General features: G+C 44.3%; 1 protein-coding gene across 1 annotated transcript; it reads left to right on the top strand.

Moving 5' to 3' along the window:
- Nucleotides 1-1,852: 1,852 nt before the first annotated feature.
- Nucleotides 1,853-21,885, top strand: LOC124016522 (apoptosis-stimulating of p53 protein 2-like). The gene is given in 5 exon segments (XM_046332098.1): nucleotides 1,853-1,968; nucleotides 13,663-13,829; nucleotides 19,345-19,480; nucleotides 19,482-19,542; nucleotides 20,786-21,885. Coding segments are annotated over 5 exon segments (408 nt in total). The 5' UTR covers nucleotides 1,853-1,966; the 3' UTR covers nucleotides 20,828-21,885.
- The last annotated feature ends 1,326 nt before the right edge of the window (nucleotides 21,886-23,211 follow it).

The raw sequence follows: 23,211 nt of genomic DNA, 5'->3' as shown, positions 1-23,211 counted from the left end.
GAAGACACATCCCAAAACGGTGAAACAAGGAGGAGTTTATTGATGCCAGGGGGGATTAAGCTGCGTTCACAACCAAGTGGCAAGGTGGTATTTAACATATGATTGGAAAAATCCATTTGAACCGGCCCTCCAACTGGTAATTACTGGGAAACTCGTCTATCATCTCTAATGGGTGGGTGGATGCTTATGACGCTTTCACATGCTAGTCGGAACTAGGAAACTCTGAAATTCCCGACTTCCTAGCTGGTTGTAGTTATACACCTGCTGCTTTCAATGAATCAGCATGTCGGAAATGACATTGTTTCCTAGTTCCGACTAGCATCTGAACGCGACATAAGCACTCACTTCTCTCAACTCAACTCTGATGTCATTGACAAAGGAAAAGGACCTCTATAACCAACCTGGACTCAGGGGTAGACTTAACATAGTAAATGTAAATCCGGGACACTCCCAATTAGTATGTGTTACATTTAGTATGTTAAGTATTAATTTGTGGATGTCCATCATTCAGTTCGTATGATCTCTTACAAATTACAATTCGTATATGTTACAAATGTGCAAAATGTATGATATGTTACGAATTCCAATTTGTTGTTGCTAACATTAGCTAGGTGGCTGGGTGGCTAATGCTAACATCAGCTAGGTGGCTAACATTAGCTAGGCTAGAGGTTAAGGTTATGAGTTAGGTTGAAGAGTTAGGGGAAGGGTTAGCTAACATGCTAAGTAGCTTAAAAAGTTGTAAGTAGTTGCAAAGTTGCTAATTAGTTAAAATGCTAAAGTTATCCGTGATGAGATTTGAACAAGCAACCATTGGGTTGCGAGACTTTCAGGGTATACGCCCAGACAAAACAAGCAATGTAGAGAATCATTTTAACATCTAAACCACTGTGAAATATATTTTCAATAACCCAAAATATTGTATTTTCAGCTTTTTGAAGCTGGTGTACAAAACTGAAAGTAAGAGAGCAAAGACTAAACTCAAGAACGGGAAGCATCAAAATAGCGTACATAGAACAGATCTACCTCTTCTTAGACTTGCTTTCAATGAGAATGAAAAATCTGTAACTCACATTAGCAGGACATGTACTCAGAGCATGTGCTGACCAACTGGCAAGTGTCTTCACTGGCATTTTCAACCTGTCCCTGAACCAGTCTGTAATACCTACATGTTTCAAGCAAACCACCATAGTTCACCATAGTCTCTGTGCCCAAGAACACCAAGGTAACCTGGCCAAATGACTACTGACCCGTAGCACACGTCTGTAGCCATGAAGTGCTTTGAAAGGATGGTCATGGCTCACATCAACACCATCATCACAGAGCCCTAGACCCACTCCAATTTGCATACCGCCCCAACAGATCCACAGACGACGCAATCTCTATTCCACTCCACACTGCCCTTTCCCACTTGGACAAAAGGAACACCTACGTGAGAAGGCTGTTAATTAACTACAGCTCAGTGTTCAACACCATAGTGCCCTCAGAGCTCATCACTAAGCTAAGGACCCTGAGACTAAACACCTCCCTTTGCAACTGAATCCTGGACTTCCTGACGGGCCGCCCCCAGGTGGTAAGGGTAGGCAACAACACATCTGCCATGATGATCCTCAACACTGGGGCCCCTCAGGGGTGCGTTCTTAATCCCCTCCTGTACTCCCTGTTCACCCACGACTGCGTACCACAACAGTGGGCCTGATCACTGACAACGATGAGACGAAATGCAGTTAACCCACTGTTCCTAGGCCGTCATTGAAAATAAGAATTTGTTCTTAACTGACTTGCCTAGTTAAATAAAGGTAAAATTTAAAAAATGACCTGATTACCACCTTCCCACTTGGTTAGGAACGCAGCATTATTATATTCGCAGAACGCCTCACTGCTTCAGGGTTGGGTTGCCGACGTTTGTTAATTCAACCGATACCTTTCCTAGTGGGCAAGTACACTTCTAGATACACATCGTCTAAAAATGTAAGTAGATAGAGATAAAGATGGATTGAAAATTGGATTTAACAAAGGACGTACAATTGGCTATTTCTGCCGTTCTATTAGTCATGGTTGCACATTTGCACATTGTTGGGCCAAATAACCATGTCGATCAGGTGGTCACCGGACTAATCATAAGAAATAATTTCAAGATTATAGATCGTTGTCATTGAGAAGGGCCTTGTTACAGTTCCATTGCAACAGGTCTCCAGTAAAGACAACATCAATAATTGTGGAACGGGAGAATGTCAAATTAGAGAGGCGCTCGTGCGTATAATAGACGGGCGAAAGAAAAGGGAATAAACTAGATCTGATGTCACTGCTCTGTTGGATTATCGAATACGTGAGGGATTTAATATCCTCGAATCGAAGATAGCAGTAGCCAACGTTGCATGTGATACGTTGCCAATATGATGCCGGTGAGTTATTGTAACAGACTACATGTTCCTTTTATGTTCGTGTTATGATTGAGATTTCGATTAGACAAGACAGAATTGTTTAGCATGTGATCTTACTCCTTGGGCTATGTTGAATCTCGTCCCTCAGCCATACCAACCATCCATATTTCTGTTATATTGAGACAAAGGAAGGATTACCACACAAAATCTGAACATGTTTTTAGGACACTGACAGTCAACGTAACGAATAGCAGGTTCTGTAAATACTATTTTTGTCATTTAGCAGATTTATAGGAGCAATTACGGTTAAGTACTGGTAACCTTGACAAATTTTTGACCTAGTCAAATCGGGATTTAAATCAGCGACGTTTCGGTTACTGGCCCGAGTGTTGTATACAACATTAGGGTGATTAACAATAGTGGAATCGGCGGTTTGCATTCAAAATAAAAGTCCCCAATTGAAACTGATGCAAACAGATAAACATTGTGGAATCATGACACCATTGTACTAGATACTGCTAAACAAGGTTGGAGTGTTGTTTTCATTCAACAAAAGACAATAACTAATTAATCTGACACAAAGTAAAAATCAGTTGAAATTGCACTGTGGATGTATAGACTTCAGAATTGCAATGGAGCCATACATATATTGCAATGTACAGCCTTACCTATGGATCTTGGGTTCATTAAAATTGGGGTATCAGCCTAGTAGTCAGTGACACCCACAGAACTGTAAAGAGTTTTCACAAATATTAGCTGTCGTAGTTTATTGCGGGACTCTGAAACCACTGAAATTAGCAACATATTAAAGGAAAGGTTACCCCCTTTTTGAATGTTATATTGTTTTTGTGCATCTCTGGGTGATGTTCTGTTCATTCAATGGGTTATTTCATGTTTTCATGTGCATCTGAGTTATTGGCAATCAAGCATGCAGAAATCCTTCTGGTATCATTTAGCACAGTGATAATCGCTCTCACTACACTGGAAGTTTAATAGGAATAAGAGTTTTAGATCAAAATGTCTATCATACATGCTAGATTTCAATACTGGCCGATGTCATAACTCGAGAGTATGTCTCCTCTCGACTGTGTCATTGATAATCTTTTTGTGATATTCGTACCTCGAGAAATGTGTAATTTAATGGAGGGTCTAGCTCATTTTTCCTGTTGTCTGCCTCTAAAGTCCAGGGTGTATTGCATGGTGCAGTTGACCAAAATATGGATTCCAATGACTGAAGGAACGTATAACGCCCCACGCAGCAGACTGTCGACCAATCGCGTTCACGTTGTCATGATGCTTCACGCGGTTTCTAAGCTAATCGTCACGCAATCCAGATAGTACGTAAAGTTATGAATCCAAAACTATACGATACTACAGATAGATACACAGATTATCTAACATCTCGTAAAAGATGTGTAATGTTGTACTTCTTGTTGACGAAGTTCGTGCTAATGTTGGGTTTTTTGAGCTACCGGCCAATAGACTCATTCACTCCTTGACTGAGAGCACTCCTTGTCCCAGAATCGCCCAGTATTCACCCCACGGCCCATTGACGTAGCATGGGCAACGTTTCCCATCACATAGTATATCTGCCGTTGCGAATGTCAGACTCCGCTCCCTGAGGCACATCGATCTGCAGGTTGAGATTGTAGACTTCTAAATTGATAGCTGTAAAATTTCCTAAACAAAATGCACGTACTATCTACGTTACATGCTGATATTTCTTTGGTATTATTGAGTGTAGCTATGTTTGCTAGTTAGTTAGCCAGCCAGCCCATGGAGAGTATTGCATTGTGGATTGTGTAATTGACTTGAGATGCAACATATCTCCACAACGATTTTCATTATTGCTACCAACCTTTGTTATAATGCCAAAAGGAAACATTTGTTCACCAAAAAATATTATTCTCACATATTTGTTTTTTTTAACACTGTAAATTCAAGAAATGAGTGGTTTTGGGTGGAATTTTCCTTTTAAACTCACCAGTCAACCTACTGTATGTGTATTGAGCATGTACAGCCTTACCTATGGATCATGGGTCCATAAAATGGGGATTCAGCCTACTCCGTGACACCCACAGATTACAATTCTAAAGAGTTTGCACAAATATTAGTGCCGTAGTTCTTATTGTGGGACTTTATTTTCACGAGTTTCATCTGTTTGCATTAGTTTCAATGGCAGACTTTTTTTTATTTTTAAGGTGACCTGCCGATTCCGCTATTGTTGCTCAAATCAAATCAAATTGTATTTGTCACATACACATGGTTAGCAGATGTTAATGCGAGTGTAGCGAAATGCTTGTGCTTCTAGTTCCGACAATGCAGTAATAACCAACAAGTAATCTAACTAACAATTCCAAAACTACTGTCTTATACACAGTGTAAGGGGATAAAGAATATGTACATAAGGATATATGAATGAGTGATGGTACAGGGCAGCATACAGTAGATGGTATCGAGTACAGTATATACATATGAGATGAGTATGTAGACAAAGTAAACAAAGTGGCATAGTTAAAGTGGCTAGTGATACATGTATTACATAAGGATGCAGTCGATGATATAGAGTACAGTATATATGTATGCATATGAGATGAATAATGTAGGGTAAGTAACATTATATAAGGTAGCATTGTTTAAAGTGGCTAGTGATATATTTACATCATTTCCCATCAATTCCCATTATTAAAGTGGCTGGAGTTGGGTCAGTGTCAATGTCAGTGTGTTGGCAGCAGCCACTCAATGTTAGTGGTGGCTGTTTAACAGTCTGATGGCCTTGAGATAGAAGCTGTTTTTCAGTCTCTCGGTCCCAGCTTTGATGCACCTGTACTGACCTCGCCTTCTGGATGATAGCGGGGTGAACAGGCAGTGGCTCGGGTGGTTGATGTCCTTGATGATCTTTATGGCCTTCCTGTAACATTGGGTGGTGTAGGTGTCCTGGAGGGCAGGTAGTTTGCCCCCGGTGATGCGTTGTGCAGACCTCACTACCCTCTGGATGGCCTTACGGTTGAGGGCGGAGCAGTTGCTGTACCAGGCGGTGATACAGCCCGCCAGGATGCTCTCGATTGTGCATCTGTAGAAGTTTGTGAGTGCTTTTGGTGACAAGCCGAATTTCTTCAGCCTCCTGAGGTTCAAGAGGCGCTGCTGCGCCTTCTTCACGACGCTGTCTGTGTGAGTGGACCAATTCAGTTTGTCTGTGATGTGTATGCCGAGGAACTTAAAACTTGCTACCGTCTCCACCACTGTTCCATCGATGTGGGTATGGGGGTGTTCCCTCTGCTGTTTCCTGAAGTCCACAATCATCTCCTTAGTTTTGTTGATGTTGAGTGTGAGGTTATTTTCCTGACACGACACTCCGAGGGCCCTCACCTCCTCCCTGTAGGCCGTCTCGTCGTTGTTGGTAATCAAGCCTACCACTGTTGTCGACCGCAAACTTGATGATTGAGTTGGAGGCGTGCGTGGCCACGCAGTCGTGGGTGAACAGGGAGTACAGGAGAGGGCTCAGAACGCACCCTTTTGGGGCCCCCGTGTTGAGGATCAGCGGGTAGGAGATGTTGTTGCCTACCCTCACCACCTGGGGGCGGCCCGTCAGGAAGTCCAGTACCCAGTTGCACAGGGCGGGGTCGAGACCCAGGGTCTCGAGCTTGATGACGAGCTTGGAGGGTACTATGGTGTTGAATGCCGAGCTGTAGTCGATGAACAGCATTTTCACATAGGTATTCCTCTTGTCCAGATGGGTTAGGGCAGTGTGCAGTGTGGTTGAGATTGCATCGTCTGTGGACCTATTTGGGCGGTAAGCAAATTGGAGTGGGTCTAGGGTGTCAGGTAGGGTGGAGGTGATATGGTCCTTGACTAGTCTCTCAAAGCACTTCATGATGACGGAGGTGAGTGCTACGGGGCGGTAGTCGTTTAGCTCAGTTACCTTAGCTTTCTTGGGAACAGGAACAATGGTGGCCCTCTTGAAGCATGTGGGAACAGCAGACTGGTATAGGGATTGATTGAATATGTCCGTAAACACACCGGCCAGCTGGTCTGCGCATGCTCTGAGGGCGCGGCTGGGGATGTCGTCTGGGCCTGCAGCCTTGCGAGGGTTAACACGTTTAAATGTCTTACTCACCTCGGCTGCAGTGAAGGAGAGACCGCATGTTTTTGTTGCAGGCCGTGTCAGTGGCACTGTATTGTCCTCAAAGTGGGCAAAGAAGTTATTTAGTCTGCCTGGGAGCAAGACATCCTGGTCCGTGACTGGGCTGGGTTTCTTCTTGTAGTCCGTGATTGACTGTAGACCCTGCCACATGCCTCTTGTGTCTGAGCCGTTGAATTGAGATTCTACTTTGTCTCTGTACTGACGCTTAGCTTGTTTGATAGCCTTGCGGAGGGAATAGCTGCACTGTTTGTATTCAGTCATGTTACCAGACACCTTGCCCTGATTAAAAGCAGTGGTTCGCGCTTTCAGTTTCACGCGAATGCTGCCATCAATCCACGGTTTCTGGTTAGGGAATGTTTTTATCGTTGCTATGGGAACGACATACTAATGCTAATGTGCTTCAGAAAGTCCATGTTTCTCTGAATGTCTAGCTAGCAGGTTTTGCTTTCCTTAAATCATATCTCATGACTACCGTAATTTCCGGACTATAAGCCGCTACTTTATTCCCACACTTTGAACCTCGTGGTTTATGCAATGACACGGCTAATTTATGGATTTTTCCCACTTTCACAAGATTCATGCCGCCAAAAAACTGAGCACCGTCACATAATGTGATGTAAATCGAGCGCGCTCAAACTTCCCATCATTCTGATTACGGTAGTAATTTTGTCACCCTCATCATGGCAAAGACACGGAGAAATGCATATGATGCAGCTTGAAGGCGATACATCTGGCTGTTGGAAAAGGAAATAGAGCTGCTGCATGGGAGCTTGGCCTTAGTGAGTCGATGATAAGACGTTGGAAACCGCAGCGTGAGGAACTGACTCAGTGCAGAAAGACAACAAAAGCTTTCAGAGGGAAGAAAAGCAGATGGCCCAAAGTATTTGCAGCCACTCGACATCAGTGTAAATCGTGCATTTAAGGTGGCGCTCCTTGTTCAGTGGGAGGCTTGGATGACAAGTGGGGAGAAATCCTTCACCAAAACGGGTCGCAGGCGAAGAGCATCTTTTGGTCTAGTCTGCCAGTGGGTCCTGACAGCGTGGAGGATTGTCAAAAAATCCACTATCATCAACGGATTTCGAAAGGCTGGACTGCTGCGTGTTGAAGGGGCAGCATGAGCTCAGCGGGGTATTTGCCTCCGGATGAAAGTGACTAGAGCGACAATAAAAACGATCCAACATCGGATGAAGCAATTCTGAGGCTATTCAACACCGACACAGAAGGAGATGACTTCAGTGGTTTCAGTGCACAGGAGGAGGAAGATGGTGACCAATGGCTTTCTTGGTAGGCTACTGTTTTAATTTTTGTTACAAGCTGTGTTCCGTTAAAGCCTATTTATTTTGTTACAAGCCGTGTTTCGTTTAAAGGCTGTGTAAAGTTAATTTGTTTCAATGTACCGGTAGGCACCTGCGGCTTATAGACATGTGCGGCTTATTTATGTTCAAAATACATATTTTTTTATAATTCAGTGGGTGCGGTTTATATTCAGGTGCGCTTAATAGTCCAGCAATTACGGGAATGACATTTCAGAAATTAAAGAATGGTTTAAAATCATGCTGCATGCATATGAGGTTAACTGCCAATTAGGCTACTACACCATATTTTGCAAGAAAAGCTTCAATGGACCACACACAAGTAAAATCTCAATTTAAAGGTTTGTGGTTGTCTAACACAATCCAAGTGTACGCTATTCTGTCCATACACAACATTGTTGGATGACATGGTGATAATGTTTTTGACAATTGCCTTTTTGTGTGTAAATCAAATGAGTGTCAAATTGATTGATTATGATCTCATAAAAAAACATCAGCCTTCCGAGTGGTGCAGCGGTCTAAGGCACAGCATCGCAGTGCTTGAGGCGTTACTACAGCCCCGGGTTCGATCTCAGGCTGTGTCACAGCCGGCTGTGACCGGGAGACCCATGAGCCGGCGCACAGTTGGCCCAGCATTGTCCGAGTTAGGGGAGGGTTTGGCCGGCCAGGATTTCCTTGTCCCATCGCGCTCTAGCGACTCCTTGTGGCAGGCCAGGTGCCTGCAAGCTGACGACGGTCGCCAGTTGGACGATGTTTCCTCCAACAAATTGGTGCGGCCGAGCCACAGTGCTTCTTGACACACAGCTCGCTTAACATGGAAGTGTTAAGTGAGCTGTGTGTCAAGAAGCACTGTGGCTCGGCAGGGTTGTGTTTTGGAGGACGCATGGCTCTTGACCTTTGCATCTCCCGAGTCCGTAGGGGAGTTGCATCGATGGGACAAGAATGCGATTACCAATTGGGGAGAAAAAATGTACAACATTTTTTATAAAAAAATAAAAAACAGTTTGTGCCTAGTGGGAATAGCCTATTTCACTTATGGAAAGTCATATTTCATCATTGGCTGTGATTGGGAGTCCCAAAGGGGGGCGCACAATCGTCCGGGTTTGGCCAGTGTAGGCCTTCATTGTAAATAAGAATTTGTTCTTAACTGACTTACCTAGTTAAATAAAGGTTAGATAATAAATAAATAAATAAATATTATATATATATATATATATATATATATATATATATATATATATATATGTATATATGCTTTGGTGATTACGTTTGCAATGGCAAAATCGGGAACAACCTCCAGAATCTTAATCGGTCAGATTTCCTTGTGTTTCCAAGTGAGGATGACTGTCCTTATAGACCTTGGACATGGTAGAGTACATGGTTACTGTGTTCACCCTAGTATACCGTAGTATACCCTAGTGGTGTGAATTGGAGCCAACATGTCATCCACAACAACATCTAAACATTTCCCTTTTCTTCTTTAAACCAGTTCTTTAAAACAAATCTTGACTAATGAGTGGATGACATATCTTGACAACAACAGTTGAACCCAGTGAAGAAGAAGATAGTTGCCTTATCAGTTGTGTCATTTTGCTAGTTGAACACGGGTTGGAAAGTAGACACAAAACAAGAATTCTAACTATTATTTGAAGAACAATGATCCTGCATTGTTAAACTGTAATGATGGTGAGAGAGATATAACTCTGCATGCCTGCCTGTTCCTCTTGGGAGCCCTATGGTGTTGGCCCAACATCTTGTATTTCTTTATATATGTCGATCCTGGGAGATTATTGTTAGCCCTGGTAGAATTCATAAACGAGGTGCTAAGGCGAAATCTATTTCAGGCTGTTCCGTCACTTGGTTATGTGAACTGAGACTTGATTTTTACTCAACTTGCAAGGACATCTCATCTATAAGTGCGGTATCAGCCAAGGTTGGCACCAAAAAGTGACACCAGTTATTTGGGGGACACATTTTGTGGAAACAACACAATTATTTAGCAGGGTCAGGGGTGATACAGGTAGTAAATAACAGATTAGTTGATAGGCTCCACCGAACTCTGTTATCTGGTTCCAAATGTCATTGATTACCGTTGTTAAACTCATCCCACCTCTGAGGTTACGGAGGGCCTTTACAACTGTTCCCAGTAACAGTAAGGACCAGTAAGCAAGCACACAGACAGACATACACAATCTTCTTGCTGCTACATTTACGCTATTCATAAATCCATTAGGCGATTAGTCAAAAGTACTGCTCCGTGGCTGTCGGTGGAGATTTCCCATGACATTTCCCATTGTCCCGAATGCCATATGAAAATGTGAACTTTTCAGTGACTGGGTTGTGTTCGTTTTTCACCCAGTACTGTCTTTTTTCAGCTCCCAGAGTAATGCTCAGCACAGTGGGGGTTGGGAACGGGGGAGGGTTGCTACTGCTACGCTGATTCAATAGTAAAGTCACTTGAGCCTGGCCATATGGCCCTGGGTCCAGGCCGCAGCTTAAAAACATTGGGAGCTGACCAGCGGTAACGGCATGCAAACCTATCCCAATCTGCCAACATTTATTAAAGAGCCACACAACCACAAGTCAAGAGTTGGTTTTCCATACACCATCAGAGAGAGTGAAGTGCACCAGTCCCTCCTGCAGCAAAGCACTCCCACAACATGATGCTGCCACCCCTGTGCTTCACAATTGGGATGGTGTTCTTCGGCTTGCAAGCATTTCCCTTTTTCCTCATAACATAACGATGGTCATTATGGCCAAACAGTTCTATTTTTGTTTCATCAGACCAGAGGACATTTCTCCAAAAAGTACCATCTTTGTCCCCATGTGCGGTTGCAAAATGGCTTTTTTTTATGGTGGTTTTGGAGCAGTGGCATCTTCCTTGCTGAGCGGCCTTTCAGGTTATGCCGATATAGGACTCGTTTTACTGTGGATATTGATACTTTTGTACCTGTTTCCTCCATTATCCTCACAAGATCCTTTGCTGTTGTTCTGGGATTGATTTGCACTTTTCGCACCAAAGTATGTTCATCTCTAGGAGACAGAACGCGTCTTCTTCCTGAGCGATATGACGGCTGCATGGTCCCATGGTGTTAATACTTGCGTACTATTGTTTGTACCAGATAAACGTGGTACCTTCAAGCATTTGGAAATTGCTCCCAAGGATGAACCAGACTTGTGGAGGTCTACAATTTTTTTCTGAGGTCTTGGCTGATTTCTTTAGATTGTCCCATGATGTCAAGCAAAGAGGCACTGAGTTTGAAGGCCTTGAAATACATCCACAGGTACACCTCCAATTGACTCAAATTATGTCAATTAACTTGTAAATCGACTACACCAAGCTGTTTAAAGGCACAGTCAACTTAGTGTATGTAAACTTCTGACCCACTGGAATTGTAATGCAGTAAATTATAAGTGAAATAATCTGTCTGTAAACAATTGTTGAAAAAATGACTCGTGTCATACACAAAGTAGATGTCCTAACCGACTTGCCAAAACTATAGTTTGTTAACAAGAAATTTGTGGAGTGGTTGAGAAACGAGTTTTAACGACTCCAACCTAAGTGTATGTAAACTTCCGACTTCAACTGTATACAACATATACGCCCACCAGAGGATCTGTCTTTGAAGGGTGTAAAATCCACTTGCCAGTGTGGCTGTTGCGGTGACCATATTACCTCCACACCGGCAGTCATGAGTCATGACCCCAGTAAAATTCCATGTAACCGTTGAGTCAAGGTAATCTCCTTTTATGCACTCTGGACATGCGTTGGTTGTACCCAACTCGCCTGGTACTCAGCGCTCTATTGTCCCTCTAGTATAACCACTCGGACATAAATGCAATTGAAAATCACATCAAACATTTATCAGAACAGTGTTTTTCAAACTCACCACACTGATTGATCAATTTGAAGAAAGAAGTTCAACAACAGCTTGAAACTCACTGGAAAACATGGTCATTGTGGATGTTGTTTCAAAGCCTAACGCAACAAAATGGACAGCGCTTTCTGAGGTGCTGATTTTTTCAAAACCCCAATATGCAAATTAGAGCTTATGTGGGCCTGTATATGAAATGCGTGTTCTTATAAGCCCAGACTTTTCTATATGTAATCCAGTGTGAAAGCAGGGTTTTGATGGTTGCCACTGAAGAGGATACTGCTACTACATTTATTTTCAGCTGCTCATATTAAGCACATGCTCCACTATAAATCTGGAGTAGCCTACCAGTCCGCCATGGCAGGAAAGCGGCCTCCATTCATTATTCAAGAGCAGATGTTTTTTGCCCCTGTTCCTGGCCATTTGATAAGGGGCAATTCATTCTAAATCGATACTAATTTTACATAAAGTAAAATATATATTTTGATTTGTTTAACACTGTTTTGGTTACTACATGATTCCATATGTGTTATTTGATAGTTTTGATGACTTCACTATTATTATACAATGTAGAAAATAGTACAAATACATATACATATGTATTTTGTTAAAGCATCTTTGGCAACGATTACAGCCTCGAGTCTTCTTGGGTATGAAAGCATGGCACACCTGTATTTGGGGATTTTCTCCTATTCATCTTTGCAGATCCTCTCAAGCTCTGTTATTTTTCAGATCTCTCCAGACATGTTCGATTGGGTTCAAGTCTGGGCTGGGCCACTCAAAGACATTCAGAGACTTGTCCAGAAGCCACTCCAGCGTTGTCTTGGCTGTGTGCTTAGGGTCGTTGACCTGTTGAAAGGTGAACCTTCACCCCGGTCTGAGGTCCTGAGTTCACTGGAGCAGGTTTTCAACAAGGATCTCTCTGTATTTTGCTCCATTCATCTTTCCCTCGATCCTGGCTAGTCTCCTATTCCCTGGTCTGAATACTTATGTAAATGTGATATTTCATTTTTTTTTATTTTATAAATTGGCAACAATTTCTAAAAACACTTTTCGCTTTGTCATTATTGCGTGTAGATTGCTGAGGGGAAAAATAATATTTAATCAATTTTAGAATAAGGCTGTAACATAAAAAAATGTGGAAATAGTCAAGGGGTCTGAATACTTTCCGACGGCACACTAAGTTCAATTCTATTCTTATTACTAAAAAACCATGTAATACTGTATAAAATAATAGCACAGGAATTATAAACATATCTTGTTTGCTAAATGAACTAGCCTACAGCCTATGGCGCATAGCCAAATAATGTACCTAGGTCAAATCAGTCTGTTCTTCTGAAATATATTTTCTTCATAATCATAATGTTTTAGACCTGCCTAAAATAAATAATGGATTTATTGTGATAGTGTATATTAAATATATTTCTTATATTAAATATATTTCTTAGACTTAACAACAACAAAAAATGTAGATGTTCCAAAGGCGCACATCAGCGGGTTGTATGCGGCTGTATGCTTGGAGCCCGGCCACACCGAGATTGTCAAGTTCCTGGTGCAGTTTGGCGTGAACGCCAACACTGCCGACAGCGATGGCTGGTGATCCATTGTCACTTTACAGTGGCCATTGTCACTTTAGTTGCCGTTGTCCCTTTACAGTAACTTTATAGTGATTGTTGTCACTTTACAGTAGCTTTATAAAAGCTGTTGTCACCCCCATCAACCAGTAGCACGTCACATCCAATGTTTTCATGTGAATGATGTTATCCAGTCACCCACTATTATAAGAGTTAGTTTTTTTTATCTCTCCCCTCCTTCTCTCCCTCACCCCTCCTCTTATCTCCTCCAACTCTCCCACTTTGTTCCCTCTTATCTCCTTCTCCCTCTTACCTCCTCTCTACCTCCTTCCATCCCTACCTCACTCTACCTCTCCGTGTCTGTCTCTCTCCCAGGACTCCACTGCACTGTGCGGCCTCCTGTAACAATGTGCAGGTGTGTAAGTTCCTGGTGGAGTCCGGGGCTGCTGTGTTAGCCACCACCTACAGTGACATGCAGACAGCGGCAGACAAGTGCGAGGTGATGGAGGAGGGCTACGCACAGTGCTCCCTGTTCCTCTACGGTGAGACCGCTAGTGTAATCTGACTGGAGACCAAGCACAAACATTATTTGCTCAAAACAATCAGTGTCTACTCTTTTTTCCCGTTTTGCACTCGACCCCTCCACTGGTTTACAAAATGTAGCTACCCTCATCTACTCTAACATTCTGCCCTCCATTGTTATGCAGGTGAATGAGGACCCAAAAGCGACTTGGCGAAAACAGAGTCTTTATTCCAGTAAAGGAAATATGCAATACTCCTAGACAAATCGGAGCGGTAAACAAAGCATAAAAAACAATTCCACTCGTAATGACGAGGACAGACTGGAGACTCGACCATAAACTGTAGGTTGCCTCGGGAAGGCACTGACCGTAGCAGACTCAGACACCTGCTCACCACGCAGCATCTGAGGGAAACACGACACGACAGGGCGAGACAAAGACACAGCACGGTGAACAATATACAAGGATCCGACAGGACAGAAACGGAAAACAAGGGAAGAAATAGGGACTCTAATCAGAGGACAAGATAGGGAACAGGTGTGGAAAGATTAGATGATTGATTAGGGAATAGGAACAGCTGGGAGCAGGAACGGAACGATAGAGAGAAGAGAGAGAGGGAGGGAGAGAGAAAAAGGGAACGAACCTAAAAAGACCAGCAGGGGAAAACGAACAGAAGGGAAAGCAAAATGACAAGTCAATATAAGACAAAACATGACAGTACCCCCACTCACCGAGCGCCTCCTGGCGCACTCGAGGAGGAATCCTGGCGGCAACGGAGGAAATCATCAATCAGCGAACGGTCCAGCACGTCCCGAGACGGGACCCAACTCCTCTCCTCAGGACCGTAACCCTCCCAATCCACTAAGTATTGGTGACCCCGTCCCCGAGAACGCATGTCCATGATCTTACGTACCTTGTAAATAGGTGCGCTCTCGACAAGGACGGGAGGGGGGGAGGGAAGACGAACGGGGGTGCGAAGAAAGGGCTTGACACAGGAGACATGGAAGACAGGATGGACGCGACGAAGATGTCGCGGAAGAAGCAGTCGCACAGCGACAGGATTGACGACCTGGGAGACACGGAACGGACCAATGAACCGCGGAGTCAACTTACGAGAAGCTGTCGTAAGAGGAAGGTTGCGAGTGGAAAGCCACACTCTCTGGCCGCAACAATACCTAGGACTCTTAATCCTACGTTTATTGGTGGCTCTCACAGTCTGTGCCCTGTAACGGCAAAGTGCAGACCTCACCCTCCTCCAGGTGCGCTCACAACGTTGGACAAACGCTTGAGCGGAGGGAACGCTGGACTCGGCAAGCTGGGATGAGAACAGAGGAGGCTGGTAACCCAGACTACTCTGAAACGGAGATAACCCGGTAGCAGACGAAGGAAGCGAGTTGTGAGCGTATTCTGCCCAGGGGAGCTGTTCTGCCCAAGACGCAGGGTTTCTGAAAGAAAGGCTGCGTAGTATGCGACCAATCGTCTGATTGGCCCTCTCTGCTTGACCGTTAGACTGGGGATGAAACCCGGAAGAGAGACTGACGGACGCACCAATCAAACGACAGAACTCCCTCCAAAACTGTGACGTGAATTGCGGGCCTCTGTCTGAAACGGCGTCTAACGGGAGGCCATGAATTCTGAACACATTCTCGATGATGATTTGTGCCGTCTCCTTAGCGGAAGGAAGTTTAGCGAGGGGAATGAAATGTGCCGCCTTAGAGAACCTATCGACAACCGTAAGAATCACAGTCTTCCCCGCAGACAAAGGCAGACCGGTAATGAAGTCTAGGGCGATGTGAGACCATGGTCGAGAAGGAATGGGAAGCGGTCTGAGACGACCGGCAGGAGGAGAGTTACCTGACTTAGTCTGCGCGCAGTCCGAACAAGCAGCCACGAAACGGCGCGTGTCACGCTCCTGAGTAGGCCACCAAAAGCGCTGGCGAATAGAAGCAAGAGTACCTCAAACGCCGGGATGACCAGCTAACTTGGCAGAGTGAGCCCACTGAAGAACAGCCAGACGAGTAGAAACAGGAACGAAAAGAAGGTTACTAGGACAAGCGCGCGGCGACGCAGTGTGCGTGAGTGCTTGCTTAACCTGTCTTTCAATTCCCCAGACTGTCAACCCGACAACACGCCCATAAGGAAGAATCCCCTCGGGATCAGTAGAAGCCACAGAAGAACTAAAAGACGGGATAAGGCATCAGGCTTGGTGTTCTTACTACCCGGACGGTAAGAAATCACAAACTCGAAACGAGCGAAAAACAACGCCCAACGAGCTTGACGAGCATTAAGTCGTTTGGCAGAACGGATGTACTCAAGGTTCTTATGGTCTGTCCAAACGACAAAAGGAACGGTCGCCCCCTCCAACCACTGTCGCCATTCGCCTAGGGCTAAGCGGATGGCGAGCAGTTCGCGGTTACCCACATCATAGTTGCGTTCAGATGGCGACAGGCGATGAGAAAAATAAGCGCAAGGATGAACCTTATCGTCAGACTGGAAGCGCTGGGATAGAATGGCTCCCACGCCTACCTCTGAAGCGTCAACCTCGACAATGAATTGTCTAGTGACGTCAGGAGTAACGAGGATAGGAGCGGACGTAAAACGTTCTTTTAGAAGATCAAAAGCTCCCTGGGCGGAACCGGACCACTTAAAACACGTCTTGACAGAAGTAAGAGCTGTGAGAGGGGCAGCAACTTGACCGAAATTACGAATGAAACGCCGATAGAAATTAGCGAAACCTAGAAAGCGCTGCAACTCGACACGTGACCTTGGAACGGGCCACTCACTGACAGCTTGGACCTTAGCGGAATCCATCTGAATGCCTTCAGCGGAAATAACAGAACCGAGAAAAGTAACGGAGGAGACATGAAAAGAGCACTTCTCAGCCTTCACGTAGAGACAATTCTCTAAAAGGCGCTGGAGTACACGTCGAACGTGCTGAACATGAATCTCGAGTGACGGTGAAAAAATCAGGATATCATCAAGGTAGACAAAAACAAAGATGTTCAGCATGTCTCTCAGAACATCATTAACTAATGCCTGAAAAACAGCTGGCGCATTGGCGAGACCAAACGGCAGAACCCGGTACTCAAAATGCCCTAACGGAGTGTTAAACGCCGTTTTCCACTCGTCCCCCTCTCTGATGCGCACGAGATGGTAAGCGTTACGAAGGTCCAACTTAGTAAAGCACCTGGCTCCCTGCAGAATCTCGAAGGCTGATGACATAAGGGGAAGCGGATAACGATTCTTAACCGTTATGTCATTCAGCCCTCGATAATCCACGCAGGGGCGCAGAGTACCGTCCTTCTTCTTAACAAAAAAACCCCCGCCCCGGCCGGAGAGGAAGAAGGCACTACGGTACCGGCGTCAAGAGACACAGACAAATAATCCTCGAGAGCCTTACGTTCGGGAGCCGACAGAGAGTATAGTCTACCCCGAGGAGGAGTGGTCCCCGGAAGGAGATCAATACTACAATCATACGACCGGTGAGGAGGAAGGGAGTTGGCTCGGGACCGACTGAAGACCGTGCGCAGATCATGATATTCCTCCGGCACTCCTGTCAAATCGCCAGGTTCCTCCTGAGAAGTGGGGACAGAAGAAACGGGAGGGATAGCAGACATTAAACACTTCACATGACAAGAAACGTTCCAGGATAGGATAGAATTACTAGACCAATTAATAGAAGGATTATGACATACTAGCCAGGGATGACCCAAAACAACAGGTGTAAAAGGTGAACGAAAAATCAAAAAAGAAATAGTTTCACTGTGGTTACCAGATACTGTGAGGGTTAAAGGTAGTGTCTCATATCTGATACTGGGAAGATGACTACCATCTAAGGCGAACATGGGCGTAGGCTTGTCTAACTGTCTGAAAGGAATGTCATGTTTCCGAGCCCATGCTTCGTCCATAAAACAACCCTCAGCCCCAGAGTCTATCAAGGCACTGCATGTAGCACCCGAACCGGTCCAGCGTAGATGGACTGACATAGTAGTACAGGATCTAGATGGAGAGACCTGAGTAGTAGCGCTCACCAGTAGCCCTCCGCTTACTGATGAGCTCTGGCTTTTACTGGACATGAATTGACAAAATGTCCAGCAAGTCCGCAATAGAGGCACAGGCGGTTGGTGATCCTCCGTTCCCTCTCCTTAGTCGAGATGCGAATACCTCCCAGCTGCATGGGCTCAGTCTCTGAGCCAGAGGAGGGAGATGGTTGCGTTCTATGCGGATGGCGAGAGCAATCAAAGAGTCCACACTGGTAGGAACCTCCCGGGAGAGGATCTCATCTTTAACCACTGCGTGGAGTCCCTCCAGAAAACGAGCGAGCAGCGCCGGCTCGTTCCAGTCACTAGAGGCAGCAAGAGTGCGAAACTCTATAGAGTAATCCGTTATGGATCGATCACCTTGGCATAGGGAAGCCAGGGCCCTAGAAGCCTCCCTACCAAAAACTGAACGGTCAAAAACCCGAATCATCTCCTCTTTAAAGTTCTGGTAATTGTTAGAACAATCAGCCCTTGCCTCCCAGATAGCTGTGCCCCACTCTCGAGCCCGGCCAGTAAGGAGTGATATGACGTAAGCAACCCGAGCTCTCTCTCTAGAGTATGTGTTGGGTTGGAGAGAGAACACAATATCACACTGGGTGAGAAAGGAGCGGCACTCCGTGGGCTGCCTGGAGTAACAAGGTGGGTTATTAACCCTAGGTTCCGGAGGCTCGGCAGACCAGGAAGTAACAGGTGGCACGAGACGAAGACTCTGGAACTGTCCAGAGAGGTCGGAAACCTGAGCGGCCAGGTTCTCCACGGCATGACGAGCAGCAGACAATTCCTGCTCGTGTCTGCCGAGCATGGCTCCTTGGATCTCGACGGCAGTGTTACGAGCGTCTGTAGTCGCTGGGTCCATTCTTTGGTCGGATCCTTCTGTTATGCAGGTGAATGAGGACCCAAAAGCGACTTGGCAAAAACAGAGTCTTTATTCCAGTAAAGGAAATATGCAATACTCCTAGACAAATCGGAACGGTAAACAAAGCATAAAAAACAATTCCACTCGTAATGACGAGGACAGACTGGAGACTCGACCATAAACTGTAGGTTGCCTCGGGAAGGCACTGACCGTAGCAGACTCAGACACCTGCTCACCACGCAGCATCTGAGGGAAACACGACACGACAGGGCGAGACAAAGACACAGCACGGTGAACAATATACAAGGATCCGACAGGACAGAAACAGAAAACAAGGGAAGAAATAGGGACTCTAATCAGAGGACAAGATAGGGAACAGGTGTGGAAAGATTAGATGATTGATTAGGGGAATAGGAACAGCTGGGAGCAGGAACGGAACGATAGAGAGAAGAGAGAGAGGGAGGGAGAGAGAAAAAAGGGAACGAACCTAAAAAGACCAGCAGGGGGAAAACGAACAGAAGGGAAAGCAAAATGACAAGACAATATAAGACAAAACATGACATCCATAACACGTTTTAGCGGAAATTGAATCTTAACGTCTTGTTCCTGACGAGTTGGGTGTGACTTTGTGTTGATGCAGGTGTACGGGAGAAGATGGGCATCATGAACCGTGGGGTGGTGTACGCCCTGTGGGACTACGACGCTGAGGACGATGACGAGCTGGACTTCCTGGAAGGCGACTGCATGACGGTGCTGCGGTGCAAGGACAAGGACGAGAGAGTGGTGGTGGGGCCGCTGCGGAGGCCGAGAGGGCTACATTCCAAGAAACCTGCTAGGGGTGAGCAGGAGAGAGAGTAGAGACACTAGCCTGGCCACACATATGCTCTACCCCTAGATCCTAAGCCCTAAGCACTCCTGTAGATCTGAAATGATTGGATAGGTGTAAGAAATGTGGCAAAAATCATAGGCAGAGTGAAGAGCAGTCAATTTGGAATCCAGCAAATTGTCTGTGGGCTGCAGCTCCATATTGTATTCAGAGCAGTGGTTAAGTATAAGAAAAGTGGACATACACATATCCAGTAGTTTTGACCAAGGGCCATTTCCACAAAGCGTCTAAGAGGAGGAATGCTGATCTAGGATCTGTCCATATACCGTAAAATTTCCATTATAACAGGGTGAGCTCTGCATATAAAGCAAATAATCGACCAGTTGCTTAAAGTGATACATTTTGGCAAATTAAATGTGAAAAGGTCTACTCTGAGATGTTGTGAATACTGGCCCCGGTGCTGGAGGTTGGAAGAACATGTTCAGTGAAAAGCAAGTGCGCAACGTTCACTGGGGACCCCTGTACAAAACGAGGCAACGGTGTACTTTATGACCATGCGGACGCCTCCGAGCGGTCGGGTAGGCTGCTTGGAGTGTTTATCCAACTGAAGAAAAATGTATAAGAATAATTATGTCACCCCCTCTTCTAAAACCAAAACTGTGCCCCTGGTGAAAAGGGCAACTTGCAATCTATTTGGGAAGAAATTGCCCTTGGGGGTCTACTTCTCCGATTAGAAGACTCGGGAAAACATTTACATTTTACATTTAAGTCATTCAGCAGACGCTCTTATCCAGAGCGACTTTGTGTATTTATCATTCTAGTTTGTCCCTTTAGGGCACCTGTAACACCCCCCTGCTTACCTACGTTGGAAAGCTGGGAATGTTTTGTCCTGTGAAACGCATTAAACAATGCCCATGTTAGTTTCTACTCCTGTCTAATGTTCTGTCCTTATATTAGTTGTATTAGTAATACATTGTGCTATGCAACGCTAACATTTCTTAGTCACACGTGCCTTGTAAAGACCTACCAGCTCTAAGCGTAACCTCCTTGACAAAAACTTGTCTGCCAGTTCACATATGGAGATCATCCCAGATCTGGCAATGATTAATAGATTTCTTTAACTAGTGGGGGAAATCCTGTCACTTAAGAATATTATGTAATAATGCTGAATCTAAATTGAGACATCTAAATGAGAATCTCAGCCCCGTTTACCATAGTTATATGATCTTTAAAATGGTATTTTCTTATTTTTTAGCTGTATCTGAGGATCAAGCCACGGCAGAGGAGCTTGGCTTAAATTATATCAGCTCACGTTCCACCCTACTCGCTGAAAACTACTCCGACTCGAAGTTCACGAAGAAGTTACTTTTTGAAAGGCGAATGAAGAACCTAAAAGTCCAGTGCTTACATTTCACACTTCTGGTCTTTTGGATGTTAAAGTCAAGCATTCCACTTCAAGCTTTTGGACCTGTCTGTGAAAGACCCATATCATGCTAAAGGGTTTTCAACCTATGTATGGATAATATTCACATGGTCATGCTGTTTCCTTTTCACTGCAGGAATGTATACACCGCGCAACACCGCGCAACATTTGTAATGGAGACTTCTGAACAGTGTTTTTTTTTTTTTTGTAGACGTGTGATTTTCTGAGCAGAATCCATTTTGTAAGGGTTTGTAACTGTGGCAGTTGGAAATGTAAAGCTTTTTCTACGTCATGGCAAGCTTATATCCACACAAGATACAGTATATGAAAACTTTGGTTGTGTATTTGATTATTTTCCTTTATCTTCCGTTATCACAAACAATCTTGCTGTGGGTATACAGTGCCTTCAGAAAGTATTCATACCACTTGACTTATTCCACATTTTGTGTTACAGCCTGAATTCAAAATGGATTAAATTGGTTTATTTTCTCACCAATCTACACACACTAGCCCATAATGACAAACTGAAAACATGGTTTAGAAATGTTTGCAAATGGATTGAAAATGAAATACAGATATCTAATTAATAAGTATTCACACCCCTGAGTCATTACATGTTACATTACATGTCTTTCTGGATTAATCTCTCTCTAAGAGCTTTACACACCTGGGTTGTACAATATTTGCACATTATAATTTTAAAAAAATCTTCAAGCACTGTCAAGTTGGTTGATCATTGTTAGACAGCCATTATCAATTCTTGCCATAGATTTTGAATCCGATTTAAGTCAACTGTTACTAGGCCACTCGGGGACATTCAATATCATCTTGGTAAGCAACCCCAGTGTATATTTGGCCTTGTATTTTAGGTTATTGTCATGTTGAAAGGTGAATTTGTCTCCCAGCATCTGTTGGAAAGTAGACTCAACCAGGGTTTCCTCTAGGATTTTACCTGTACTTAGCTCTATTCTGTTTTATTTTATCCCAAAAAAACTCCCTAGTCTTTGCCGGTGACAAGCATGCCCATAACATGATGCAGCCACCACCATGCTTGAAAATATGAAGAGTGGTACTCAGTGATATGTTGTGTTGCATTTCCCTCAAACCTAACAATATTCAGGACATAAAGTTAATTTGTTTGCCACAATTTTTTGCAGTTTTAGTTTAGTGCCTTATTGCAAACAGGATGCATGTTTTGGAATATTTCTTTCTGTACAGGCTTTCTTTTTTTCACTCTGTCATTTAGGTTAGTATTGTGAAGTAACTAATGTTGTTGAACCATCCTCAGTTTCTCCTATCACAGCCATTAAACTCGAACTGTTTTAAAGTCACCGTTGACCTCATGGTGAAGTCTCTGAGCAGTTTCCTTCCTCTCCGTCAACTGAGTTAGGAAGGACGCCTGAACCTTTTGTAGTGACTGGATGTATTGATACACCATCCAAAGTGCAATAACTTAACCATGCGCAAAGGGACATTCAATGTATGTTACCAAGATCATGGGCATTCTTTGTGAGGCATTGGAAATCCTCCCTGGTCTTTGTGGTTGAATCTGTGTTTAAATTCACTGCTCGACTGAGGTACCTTGCAGATGATTGTATTTTTGGGGTACAGAGATGAGAGTCATTCAAAAATCATGTTAAACACTATTGCACATAGTGAGTCCATGCATCTAATGTGACTTGTTAAGCAAAAAAAGGGGTTGAATACTTACTGACTCAAGACATTTCAGCTTTTAATTTTTAATTCATTTGTGTCTAGACCCGTGACACAATCTGCTTTAATCCATTTTAAATTCAAGCTGTAACACAACAATGTGGAAAAAGGTTGAGGGGTGTGAACACTTTCTAAAGACACTGTAGTTCCACCTAGATTTGAAGCTATGTAATGTTGTTACTTTCAGTTTTCCTATCAATGGTTCTTTTCCAATGTTTTTGTAGAACATTTTGTGTGTGTGTGTTTAAGTACTGTATGTAGCCTGGCATGCTGTGCTAATAATGTTGAATGCACAAGCTTCAACGGCATTGCTCAACATCACCTCCTCATTCCAAACCTTCATATCTTAAAGAGATGCTCAACGTTGTTCGTGGAAAGGTATCGTCCTGTAGGTTTTTGCGCCAACCATAATCTAGCCCATCCTATTTATAACAATTAGGTGGTTGATAAGCTGAATTGGGTCAGTTTACAACTGCGGTTGGAGCGAAAAACGTACAAGAGGGTAGCTCTCCAGGAACAAGGTTGGGCAGCCCTGCACATGGACC

This window comes from Oncorhynchus gorbuscha, linkage group LG26, assembly GCF_021184085.1.
Source record: "Oncorhynchus gorbuscha isolate QuinsamMale2020 ecotype Even-year linkage group LG26, OgorEven_v1.0, whole genome shotgun sequence".
Lineage (NCBI taxonomy): Eukaryota > Metazoa > Chordata > Actinopteri > Salmoniformes > Salmonidae > Oncorhynchus > Oncorhynchus gorbuscha.
This window is presented reverse-complemented; position numbering and strand designations above follow the sequence as displayed.